This window comes from Trichechus manatus, unplaced genomic scaffold, assembly GCF_000243295.1.
Source record: "Trichechus manatus latirostris isolate Lorelei unplaced genomic scaffold, TriManLat1.0 scaffold00118, whole genome shotgun sequence".
Classification (NCBI taxonomy): Eukaryota; Metazoa; Chordata; class Mammalia; order Sirenia; family Trichechidae; genus Trichechus; species Trichechus manatus.
The window spans coordinates 1,985,653-1,998,847 of NW_004444054.1; the positions used below are offsets into that span (position 1 = coordinate 1,985,653).

A 13,195-nucleotide genomic window follows, 5' to 3' on the forward strand; every position below is an offset into this window, starting at 1 on the left:
TCATGATTCCCAGTACTGTATGATTGTCTACCATTTTATAGTCTGATGTGACTTCCCTATGTGTTGTAAATCCTATCACTGTGATATAATAAGATGGATTAGCGGCGGTTATATTGATGAGATCTACAAGATTAGATAGTGTCTTGAGCCAATCTCTTTCGAGATATAAAAGACAGAAGCAAACATAGAGCGTGGGAACCTCATACCACCAAGAAAGTAGTGCCAGGAGCAGAGCGCGTCCTTTGGACCTTTGGTTCCTGTACAGAGAAGCTCCCAGACCAAGGAAAGACTGATAACATGGACCCTCCTCCAGAGCTGACACAGAAAGCCTTCCCCTGGAGCTGACGCCCTGAATTTGGACTTGTTGCCAACTAGACTGTGAGAGAATAAATTTCTCTTTTTTAAATCCATCCACTTGTAGTATTTCTGTTATAGCAGCACTAGATGACTAAGACCATCCCCCACGGAATAGACGGCACATTTTATCAGACACTGATTGTAAGGGACACTCATTTTCCAGACTTCACAAGCTGAGATACATGGACACTGACTGTCCAGGTACTAACAAAAAGTCCCACTTAGTTTATGCAAGATGTCACCCTGCCAAAATCGACTCGGGGACTCGTTCAGAAAAGGGCAAAGATAGATGGCCTTGAAGGGGATGGGTGTGTGTTCTGAGCTCTGTCAATGAGAGGGAGATGAAGAGTTCAAACACCGGGAGAGTTCCATAGCATCCTCTGTGAAACCGGCCTTGGCCTTTTGTCAAAATTGCAGCTACCTTTCAACGGACCGGGTTCCAAGTGTAAAGACCAAACATTAAAAAAGAAAACAGTTAATATTTCTTACAGGCCAGACTCGACTCTTAAAACACTGGCATGTGAAATTCGTTCCAGTTCTTACCAGCAATGGCACCTGAGGTTAACGTGGCGATTATTGGTGTTTTGGTTCGCTCATTGATTTTGGCCAAAAATTTAAACAGTAGTCCATCTTCAGCCATGGCATAAATGACGCGAGGCATGGGAAACATGGAGCCTAAAAGACTGGATGGGGAGGACAGGGGGAAGGCAGAATGCATCAGTAAAACTAACTTATCAGAAATAACGCAACTGTGCAGTTTATCTCTGAGGACGGACCCCTGAAATTCTCACAAGGAACTGCCGTCCCTCTAAAATGTGTGAAACTCACAGCTGAAAGACCTGGAATTCAATAAATCAAGCGTGGAGAAAGCAGATGCTCACGCTCAAGAGTGGGAAAAAATCTAACATAAACTGCCATTAGATTTCCATGGAAGGGAAACTGTGTATTATTCTTGCAAGTATTTCTAGCTGAATCCCAACAGAAAATAAGGGCATCAGTGCATTCATGGGAATTTCTCTGTGGTAATTCAATATTTAGTCAAAAATTCCTGTTTATACAGGCTGATAGGAAATATCGGGGGCAAAATGTTTCTCGTTTTAACAGGTACTTACTCCTTTTTTCAAAGTAGCCCCTGCTGTGCAGCCAAATTAAGGGTCAAATTGTGGCCTTCAAAGGGGCAGCTTGGCCCAACAGCCATTCCCTTGCTAAATGGGCAATGTTGGAAAGCGGGTCTCAGGTTCTTCATGACTGAAATATCAGTAACATTAGCAACTCTACTGATGATTGATAGCAACAACAGGGAAGAAACCACTTCATAATCAGGGCCGGGACACTGGATTCTAGTTCAAGGGAAAAGAAAGGTATTCGCAGCTAACTTGCGTGTCCAGCTTTAGCGACCCATTACAGGGCCACTAGGAGTCGGAACTGACTCGATGGTAACGGGTTGCATTGGGTTTGGTTACAGCTGTACTGTTCCTGGTGGTTTTGAACACGGTGAGGAGCCGGCACAAGAAACGGTCTCTCACCTGGTCGACAGAGCACAGAGGGACCCGACGGCCACGGCGTACTTGGCCCCTTCCCAGCCCACATGTTTGAAGGCGTCCGGCAGGGGGCTGTCCTTGTCCAGGCAGAAGTAGGGCATCATGAGCGTGAGGGCGGCGGATACCCCGAAGTAGGCAATGAAGCAGATAAGAAGTGAGGCCACAATGCCCACTGGGATGGCCTTCTGGGGGTTCTTCACTTCTTCACCTGAAGGCAACAAGACATAGGTCCCGAGGAGGGGCCACACAACAGGCCTCCACAGAACCCACGTGGCCCCTACGCCACTCATGCCAAAGGAACCCAAGCCCACCCTGAGGAATGTCCCACAGAGCCTGTCATATGCAGGAGTCAGGGCCTCCTGGGCTTTCAGGAGCTCGGGGGTGACTCTCAGGAACAAAGACCAGGTAACTAAGCCCCCCATGGTGCTCTCTGCCTTGACATGGCTGCTCAGCCAAGGAAAGCAGTGGGGGCTCCATGAGCCCAGCCTGCCCACTCAGCCACAGGGACGGTATCACCAGTGTCCTCCTCCCTCACAGGTGATGCAGAGCCACGAGACCAGGCCACGGAATGGCTACAACGACCCCATTAGTCGGCAGAATGATTAGTCCGCTAATGAGCCGATTCTCCTCTCAGGCCCTGCCACCTGGGCAGGTGATGAAGGGGAAAAAGATGAGCAGGCAGCTATGAATCTGCTTATTATTCGTGGGTGAAAGGGGGCAACTGATAAATGCCAACAGAAAGAAAAACAGTGACCCTGGGTAAACTGAGGCCTGGCCCGTCTGAGAGGAGAGCAGGACCATCCGGGACACAGGGGGCGGGGGAGGGGCACCACAGTGCAAACTGGGCAGGGGTGCGGGCGGGCAGGCGTACCTGTGGTGGCGATGCAGTCAAAGCCCACAAAGGCATAGAAGCACGTCGCTGCCCCTGAGAGCACGCCCGAGAATCCGAAGGGCATGAACCCCCCAGCGCCAGGCTTCCCTTCTTTTGTGCCACTAGAAAAAAAACAGCCACAATCAAAGACACAGCACACACAGCTCAGCTTGGTTTTCGGGAACAAAACTCCTGCAGAGCGGCAACAGCAAACAGTTACCCACCCAGCTGACCATCACTGCCAGGTCCCCGGGCTCAGGACCCTGAGGAAGTGACCCGAGTCACTGCTCACCAGCCACTGTATTCAGGCTCACTGGGCCACAAGGCGCTCTCTTTTATGGGGCCCAGCGCCGCGATGGGACGCACTAAGCCCCTTCCAGAAAATCAAAACCAAACCAAACCCATTACCACTGAGTCAATTCCAACTCAGAGCGACCCTGTAAGAGACAGTAGAACTGCCCAACAGGGTTTCCGAGGCTGTAATCTTTGCGGAAGCAGACTGCCACATCTTTCTCCCAAGGAGCAGCTAGCGGGTCTGAATTGCTCACCTTTCAGTTAGCAGGCAAGCGCTTAACCGCTGCGCCCCAGGGCTCCTCCCTCCCTTTCCAGAAGAACTGTATAAATATTGACTTTGGAAATGAAACAACCAGAATGGAAATAATGAGAATGTTCACGCATTGTGAAGAATGTAACCAATGTCACTGAATAACTTGTGTAGAAATTGTTGAATGGGAACCTAAACTGCTGAGTAAACCTTCCCCCAAAACACAATATTATTAAAATATATAAATATGCATACACATTTTTAATATAGCTAGACTTTACACACACACACACACACACACACATATATATAAACTCTTGTAGGGGAGAAGCAGGGACCAAGAGCCGGGAGGTCCAGTAGGAAATAGCCCACGAATGCGGCCGCCCCTCCTGCTTCTCTCCCAGGACCCCCAGCGAAAGACCATGGGCTTTGGAAGCACACTTTGCTGTCACCCAGGTGCACTGTCCCCCTGCCCAGGGACAACATGCAAAACCATCCTCCAGTATTTATCAGCAACTCCCATTTGAAAACAAATATTTCCAGAGAAACTCAGGTTAAAGAACAGAAAAAGGTTTTAGTCAACAAAAGCATTTCGTAAGCACCCATATGCAAAAGGTAAACAGTCCTGGGGGCCAGAAGTTTGCCCAACCTCCTCCTGGCTGGGTGGGGGGCCTGGCACCCAGCCAGGCTTCGGGCACACAGACAGGGCTCAACAAATGTTTTCTGAATAAACAAATGCAAAGTAAAACAAACACAGTTTTTTAAAGCCCCAGGAGTCCCAAAGAAACATGGCTCCTTAACTATTCAGAACATAACGAACCCAGTTGGTCTGACTGGGAAATGCCTTACAATGTCAGAGGGACATGTGATTCCATTTAAGTCTGCATGGCTGCTGCAAGAAACCCAAATCTAGAGCTGGGGGAAAAAATAATAGAAGCTTCCAGGTTCTGATAAAACAGAAGAGCAAGCTATGAAACAGCACCACGGAAAGCTACCTCTCAGAGGGACTGACCCTGCAGCCACCAGACAATGTTGGCCCGTGGGGGCCGGGGCCCTGGCGGCACTGGCCGTCAGGTGTGACTGGACAAGGGGCTGGGGAGACAGAGGCTGCCTTGTTTCAGCGGTCAGCATGGCCCATCATCAGGAGGACATCAAGCGTGAGGATGACCAGTGAAATGAAATACCATCGGCTGGCACAAACCACCTCTTCATACAAATAACAAAATGAAGTATCGATTGGCAACCAGGAAACAAGAGGTGCCCTTTATATTTAATTCCTCACCTGGAAATGCCAACTAGTAAGACACGCTCTGAAAGTTCTCCGAGTCTGCCATGTTACTTCAAAGCACATTCTGAACTGGCTTCACTCCACCCCGAATGAACAGGCACAAATAAAGTTGGTATAAATATTACTTAGGAATGCCTGGGTCTTCATTTCTCTGTGAGAAAGTTTGGACCCCAAAAGGAAGACTATTTTTATTTGTTGACCCTCAGCACCAGCCAGGGACTTCTGCCAGTAACTAACTTGGTGTATATGGCCCGCTAGGAGCCTCAGGGTGGGACAGCACTCCTCAGCCTCCCCTGCAGCTGGACGCAGCCGTCTGACTGGACTCTCTCACCCATCAACTTTGAGCAGCAGGGCTGTGTCTGCTGGATCTGAGCTGACCACACTGGTCATACGCTCCCCACTAATCTTTCCTTTCTGGGAGAGCTGGATCATGCTTGTGCCCAAGCAGATGAGGACAACGAGTCCCTGGGTGGTGCAAATGGTTAACACACTCGGCTACTAGCCGAACGCTGGAAGTTCGAGTCCACCCAGAAGCGCCTTGGAAGAAAGTCCTGGTGATCTGCTTCTGAAACTCAGCCACTAGAAACCCTCTGGAGCTCAGTTCTGCTCTGACACACGCAGGGTTGACACTGACATAGCTGGTAAAGGGGAAGGTGAAGATGAGGACAAGGTCCTCAGGGTAAAACAGTAGCAGGATGTGTGCAGCAGAGCTGGCCGGCCCGCACCGCTTCCTACAGGCTCTGAGACGCCACTGTAAAGCCCTGCATTTTAGGAGGGTCCGTCTACTGGCCTTAAGTAGTCATCAGTCATTGTTAGTAGGTGCCATCAACTCGATTTTGACTCAAGTGACCCCATGTGACAGAGTGGAACTGCCCCATAAGTTTTCGTGGCTGTAATCATTACAGGAGCAGATTGCCAGATTTTTCTCCCGCAGAGACACTGAGTGGGTTATCAGTCATGGGACCACCCCCCAAAAAAAAAAACTCGTTGCTGTCGAATCCATTCCAACTCATAGCAACCCTATAGGACAGAGTAGACCGGCTCCATAGGGTTTCCAAGGAGTGGCTGCTGGATTCGAACTGCTGACCTTTTGGTTAGCAGCCAAGCTCTTAACCACTGTGCCACCTAATGAGTAATCAAGTAGCCTTAATTAAAACAGAATCATAGAAAAATAAAACTACCTATTCTCCATCCAGGGATCCTAAGACTCACCTGGAAATCTGACTAAAAGCATATAAAAAGACGTGTTATCGTCGCTAGATGCTCAGAGCTTGTGAGTGAGTGTGGGCTGAGAAGCACCCCTGGGTCTGAGAAAGCACAGGGCCACACGCCACACACTCCCACCACCAACTCTGGGCTTCCTGCTTCAGGCAGACGCAAGGGTGAGGAGGCCGTCTGCGTGTTTGGGAGAAAGAGATTATTATAATCACATTTTGATACTTCAGTAATTCTGAAAACCTCGGGGAAAAGACTCTGACAAAAGGCTCATGTCTTTCTTCCCTTTCACATTATTAATGTAATAGGAAGGCATTTAAAGATAATGTGGTACCAAATGTTATCAAGGATACGGAGGAACTAGAGCTCCCATACATTGCCGGTAGGAATGCAAATTGGCAGTGCCGCGCTAGAGAAGAGGTTGGCAGTATTATAAATAAAAAGTTACATGTACCATAAAAAGTGAAACATACACCAGTGTTCAATGCAGCACTGTTTACAACAGTCAAAAGGTGGAAACAACCCAAATGCCCATCAACAGATGAATGGACAAACAAAATATGGTACATACATACAATGGAACACTACTCGGCAAGTAGGAGAAATGAAGTCTTGATGCATGCTACAGTATGGATGGAGCTGGAAGACAGTATGCTGAGTGAAATAAGCCAATCACAAAAGGACAAATATTGTATGACCTTACTATATAAAAAAACAAGAAAGGCAAATGTATAGAGACCAAAGTTTATTAGTGGTTACCAAGGATGGGAGGGTGGGGGAAGAGGATTAACGGTGATGGAAATATTACGCTGATTAAGGGTAGGGTGGCACAGCCAATTATTATAATTGCTGTCAATAAATTATACACCTATAAAAAGTAGAATTTGCAAAAGCTGTGTGATAGGTACATTTACAACAACAACGACAAAAAATTAGAGTAGCTGCTAAAGCTGCTTGTGTACAACCAAAACCCTCATGGGATTTGGTTTCCTAGTATGGAGGCTTCGAGTCATGTTTTCATGAGACATCCCAGTTAACTGGTCTAATAACATGTTTAGTGCCTCTCTTCTACCTCCTAGTTCATTGCATAGTGCCTGAGGTCTTAAAAACTTGCAAGTGGCCTTCTGAGGCACAACAATTAGTCTCTATTTGCTTGGAACAACAGAGGAAGAAACAGAGGAACAACAGAGTCAGGAACAGGAGGAGGATATGGAATGTGTAACTAACAGCCTCCATGAACAACCACCTCCTTTTAATGAAACCAGAAGAATTGGATGGTGCCCGGCTACCATTACTGAACATTTTGATCAAAGATTCTATAAAAGACTCCTGATCAAGAGGGGGAAAATGCAGAACAGAATTTAACACTTTCATAAACTCCAGACTTGAAGGTAGGATAAACCCCTGAAATTATTGCCCTGAAGTAATCTTTAAACCTCAAACCAAAAATATCCTCAAGGTCTTCTTAAAACCAAACAATAGCTTGGCTTACCTAGTAAAGAATGTCTGCCTTGAGCACTATGCTTTTTTAAGAACTATCTATATGGGACCAAACTGACAACAGCAACTCAAATGATTACATAGGAGCCTTAGGGAGCAATGAATTTATGTTAATGGGGTAGGAACAACTCAGAAAAGGAGGGTGAGAATGGTTGTACAACTCGAAGATTATAATCAATGCTATTGAACTGTATACGCAGAGATTGTTGAACTGCTGTATGTCTGCTGTGTATATTCTCAACAACAACAACAAAATAAATAAAACTGAAAAAAAAAAAAGTTAAACACAGACTCCAGGGCTCCTTCGAAGTACCCGTTGCCATTGAGTCAATTCCAACTCCTAGCGACCCTCTAGAACACAGCAGAACTGCCCCCACAGGGTTTCCAAGGCTGTAATCTTTACAGAAGCATACTGCACATCTTTCTCCCGAGGGGCGGCTGGCAGGTTCAAATCGCCGACCTTTCGGTTAGCAGCCAAGTGCTTACTTAACCACTGCGACACCAGGGCAGTTCATTAAACATACACCTACTGTATAATCCAGCCATTCCACTCCGAGGTATTTAACAACCATAACTGACCATGCAGATAATAATGGGGATGTGAGTGATTTGTAAAGGGGACTTTAGTTTATCTGATAGGATAATATATGAATTTATTTTATAATTAAAAAATGCATTTAAAAAATTAGGAAAAAAAATAATGTGGTATCACCATGGTATGGCAGAGAAATCTTTTGCTGAAGACAAAACTCCAGAGGTTTCTAACGCAACAGTCTGTAAGGAACAAGGGATTACTCAGTGTCTGACAAAGATCCTGAACTACATACCATACTGGAACTGGATGAGGATTTTGTTTTACTTAACTTCTTTGTCACTGTCATCCAATATTCTGTCCAGTTCAAGGAAATATACATTAACACAAATTCTAAACATAACCCGCCACCCCTTCCCCCCACAACTGGGCACAGTCTGAGCTTCTTCACTGCAAAAATAATCATAATAAAACAAATTAAAATTATATTTCTAAAAAGGCATATGATGGTCCAGCCCATTACATCCCCAAATGCATGTGTGCTTTAAATCCCAAACATGAATGGATGGTCACATGCCAAGAGACAGAAAAAACAACTTACTTGTTCAAACAGAGATGACCAGATGCATTCTGGAAATCCTCCTCCGACAGCTGCCAGTTTTTGATTGATCCCTTCACGAATCCCGACACCATTATGAAGCCCAGGACCAGTACATTGACACATGTGAATATTTTGTTGACCATGGCTGACTCTTTCACACCAAATGTTAAAAGTCCTGGAAAAATGCACAAGGAGAAAACTTTGACAGTGTTAACTGTGCACCAGGTAACATCTTCTTAGGACTAGGGGAGAGGGTGGGGATGAGGATGAGAGGGTTACCTAAAAGAATTCAACTGGCATCAAACCATTGAAGACCTCTGTGAAGTTCTGGGAATGCAGTTGAGGTAACTATTTTCCTAAACGCAGGAGCAAACTAACCCAGGTCTGTGGGGTGTCAGACAAAACTATCTAATCTGGCCTTCCAGAATCCCTCTGGAATTGAGGATGCCACCCAAGGGGCACCACAGACTACAGAGATGAGGACCGTCACAGTCAACTCTCCATAGAAATTAAGTTCCTCAAGAAGGTGAAAAGAAAGCCTCTATCAGCGTGCGTGCACACACGCTCTCCCTCTCTCATTAAAAGTACATGCAAAAGAATGAAGCTAGACCCCTACCTCACACCACATATGAAAATGAACTCAAAATGGATCAATGACCTAAATGTAAGAACTAAAGCCATAAAACTCTTAGAACAGAACATAGAGGCAATGCTTTGGGACCTAGTTTTTGACAAATGGATTATTAGAATAATGACACCGAAAACACGAACAGAAGGAAAACTAGATAAAATGGGCGCCATTAAAATGAAGAACTTCGTGTATCAAAGGACCTTATAAAAAAAAGTGAAGAGACAACCTATAGAATAGGAGAAAATATTGGGGAACCACATAGCTAATAAGGGTTTAATATATCGAGTATACAAAGAACTCCTAAAGCTCAACAACAGTAAAAACAAAAAACAACCGAATCAAAAAATGGGTAAGGGACTCGATACACAAATGGACAATAAGTATGTGAAAAGTTGCTCAAGGTCATTAGCCATAACCTATTGCCGTCGAGTTGACTGCAACTCATAGTGACCTTACAGGACAGAGTAGAACTCTCCTGTAGAGTTTCCACAGAGAGGCTGGTGGATTCTAACTGCCAGCCTTTCAGTTAGCAGCCAAGCTCTTAACCACTGCACCACCAGGGGGAAACACAGATCAAAACCACCTCACGTGCACTGGGATGGCTATGATCAGGAAAAGAGAAATAAACAAGTGCTCGTGAGGTTATGGAGAAATTGGGACCCTGGTCCACTGCTGGAGGGAATGTAAAATGGTGCTTCCACCATGGAAAATAGTTTGACTGGTCTTCAAAAAGTTGAACATAGAACTAGCATATGTCTCAGAAATTCCACTCCTAGATATATACCCAAGAGACCTAAAAGCAGAGACTCAGATATTTGCACATCAGTGTTACTGCAGCACTATTCACAATAGTCAAAAGGTGGAAACAACCCAAATATCCATCAATAGATGAATGGATACAAAATGGAGTACATACATACAATGGAATCTTATTCGTCCAAAGAGAAATGTGGTTCTGATGTATGCCACAACATAGATAAACCCTAAAAGCATTAGGCTGAGTGAAGTCAGTCACAAAAAGAAAAATAATGTATGATACCACTTATACGAAATATCTAGATTAAGCGAATACACAGAGACCAAAGTTTTATTAGTGGTCACCAGGGGCGAGTGGGAGGAGGGAATGGGGAGTTATTGCTTAAGGGGCACTAAGTTTCTGTTAAGTGTGATGAAAATAATTTGGAAACGGCTAGCGATGATGGTTGCACAACATAATGAACGTAACTAATGTCACTGAAGTGAACACATAAAAGTGGTACAAATGGCAAATGTTTTATTATATGTATTTTATCACAATTATTAAAAAAAAGTACATTACTGGGAAACTATAGTCTGGATAGGATTTTATTTTCTCCAAGCTGGAGAAAAGGAAATTATTCAGACTTATGCTGAGATGTTCATAATATTAGTAATGACAACTATCTGTGGTTTTAGAACCACTGACTCATATGCTTTTTTAATAACAGTGGAATCCTTGTTGTACTCAGCGCATGTAAAAAACAGTCTAAACTAAACTGGTTCTTTGTAAACTCACATTAAAAAAAAAAAAAGAGTGATAAAAACGTACAGAAACCTAATGACAGGGCGACCTTTGAATTTTATGCCACAAGAGACACTTGCGGACGGTCACGTGTGGGCAATTTATGGTAAAAACACCATTCCATGACTTCCAGAGGTAAACTCTGCTGGGCAGTAGAGGGGGCACAGGAAGGTACCTGGGCAACACTTGACCACTATTTATCAAGTAAGGCTACTTATTCTAACATATAAGCCTTTCTTGCAACTTAAAATAAAAAATGCTGCACATAGAGATTAAATTCTAAAACCCAAGAGTCAAGAATCAGAGGAGAAAATGAAATGTGTAGCTAATTGCCTCCATGAACAACTGCCTCCTTTGCCATGAAACCAGAACTGGGTGCCCAGCTACCATTACTAAAAGTTTTCATCAATGATTCCATAGAATAATCCTGAACAAAAGGAAGGAAATGCAGTACAGAAGTTCAAATTCTTATGGACTCCAGACTTTCTTGAGCCATTGAGGCTGGATGAACGCCCAACACTACTGTCCTGAGATAATCTTCAAACCTTAAACCAAAAATATCCACTGAAATCTTCTTAAAACCAAACAGTAGTTTAGCTTAACCAGTATAGAATGTCTGCCTTCAGAACTGTGCTCTCTTAAAGAACTATCTATACGGGATCAAACTGACGACAGCAACTCGAAAGGTTAGACAGGAAGCTTAGGGGGCAGTGAGTTTATGTTAATTCCTGAAAGGAGGGTGAGAGTGGTTGCACAACTTGAAGAATGTAATCAGTGTCACTGAACGGTACATGTGGAAATTGTTGAACTGCTGTATGTTCTGCTGTGTGTATCTGCAACATATTTATAGTGTATGTTCTGCTGTGTGTATCTGCAACATCTTTATGGTGTATGTTCTGCTGTGTGCATCTGCAATAAGAACAAACAAATAAAATCAATTATTTATTTAAAAATCATAAAATGCATATGTTAGAAGAGAATTGGTCGGTGAATCACAGGGTGAACTTCTCATACTCTTCAATGCATTTTTTCCTCAGTGTTCTTCCTCTCTCATGTTTATTAAAATGAAAATCTCACAAGTGCAAAATTTTTTAATGATCCATGTTTCTGCCACCACAGACCAGAAATACAGCAGAGACTGGCCTCAGTGAAATTATATCAATTATGTGGTGTGTAAAATGAGGCATGTTGTTTTAAAAACTTATCCAAGATTTTCTAACCTTAAGTGACAATGTATACGCATTCAGCTCAATGCTCACATAGCAAATGCCACGTGGAACAAGACCTGCCATCTTAGTGGGCAGACACGTGTAAGTGTCACTAATAAGAAGTTACCCTCATCTACCATGAGACCAGAAGAACTAGATGGTGCCCAGCTATCACTACCGACTATTCTGATCAGGGACACAATATATGGAGCCTGACAGAACGGGAGAAAAATTTGGGACAGAACCTCAAATTCGAAAACAAACAAACAAAAAAACCCCCAGACTTATTGCACCAGTTGAGACTAGAGGACCCCCAAGACTCTTTAAACCTTGAACTGAAACTAGCCCGAGGTCACCTTTTAGCTAAATAACAGATTGGCTCACAAAATAAACACCATTACATGTAAGTACTGTGCGCCTTTTAAAAATATGTATGAGACCAAACAATTGAAAATTACTTTAAAATAAAGATGCGAATGTAAGGAGGGCAGGGAAACTAGATCGAAGGAAATGGAACAACCAGAACGAAAATATCGAGAATGTTCCCTCATTGTGAAGAACGTAAACAACGTCACGGAACAACTTGTGTAGTAACTGTTGAATGGGAAGCTAAACGGCTGTGTAAACCCTCACTGAAAACACAATAAAATATTGTTTAAAAAAAAAAAGTTGCCATCAGCTGTGTTTAAGCAACATTTGGAATTTTAAAATTTTGCAACCACAACTTTAACATGAAACTTACTTACTTAAAGGACGTACTGACGGTTGTGAAACCAACCATGTCTCTAAACACCCAGGCACACATCAATGCTCCAGACGAACATTATTCCTCTGTCAGGTCATCAGACATGACAACTTCACTTCCCACATGGTCACCTACTGAATCACAAGAGTTTATACTCCTGGGTCACCGGTACCAAAAGCCTGCTTGCATTGCTACCAAAATCTTAATTCCGCAAAACTAGTTGCCATCAAGTCGACTCTGAGTCATGACCACCCCATGTGTGTCAGACTAGAACTGTGCTGCACAGGGTTGTCAATGGCTGATTTCTCGCAAGTAGACTGGCAGGGCTTTCTTCCGAGGTGCCTCTGGGTGGACTCGAACCTCCAACCTTTTGGTTAGCAGCTGAGCGCGGCAACCGTTTGCACCACCCAGGGACCGAGATTCTCTTTTAATTAAATGATGCATAACTCAACAGCTATGAAATAGGTCAATCCCATGTGAACCTATTCAAAAGCCATTAAGACAAGGACAACGAAAAGAAGGTGTGAGCACTCATTACAAACACACAAAAAAAGAAAGAAATAGGCGAGGGAGGAGAAAAAGGAGAATAAACCTCACCAGAGCCTGTTCCATAACCCTGACC

The 13,195-nt window shown here is 44.1% G+C and overlaps 1 protein-coding gene across 1 annotated transcript in view; it reads right to left on the reverse strand.

Moving 5' to 3' along the window:
• SLC7A1 (solute carrier family 7 member 1) overlaps positions 1-13,195 on the reverse strand; it is an 85,537-nt gene that overhangs the window by 11,824 nt on the left and 60,518 nt on the right. Inside the window, exons 6-9 of the mRNA XM_004384153.2 lie at positions 8,450-8,624; positions 2,770-2,891; positions 1,884-2,106; positions 901-1,040 (exon numbers count right to left, since the gene is read on the reverse strand). Of these exons, the coding sequence (XP_004384210.1) occupies positions 901-1,040; positions 1,884-2,106; positions 2,770-2,891; positions 8,450-8,624 (660 nt within the window). The remainder of the gene's footprint in view (positions 1-900; positions 1,041-1,883; positions 2,107-2,769; positions 2,892-8,449; positions 8,625-13,195) is intronic.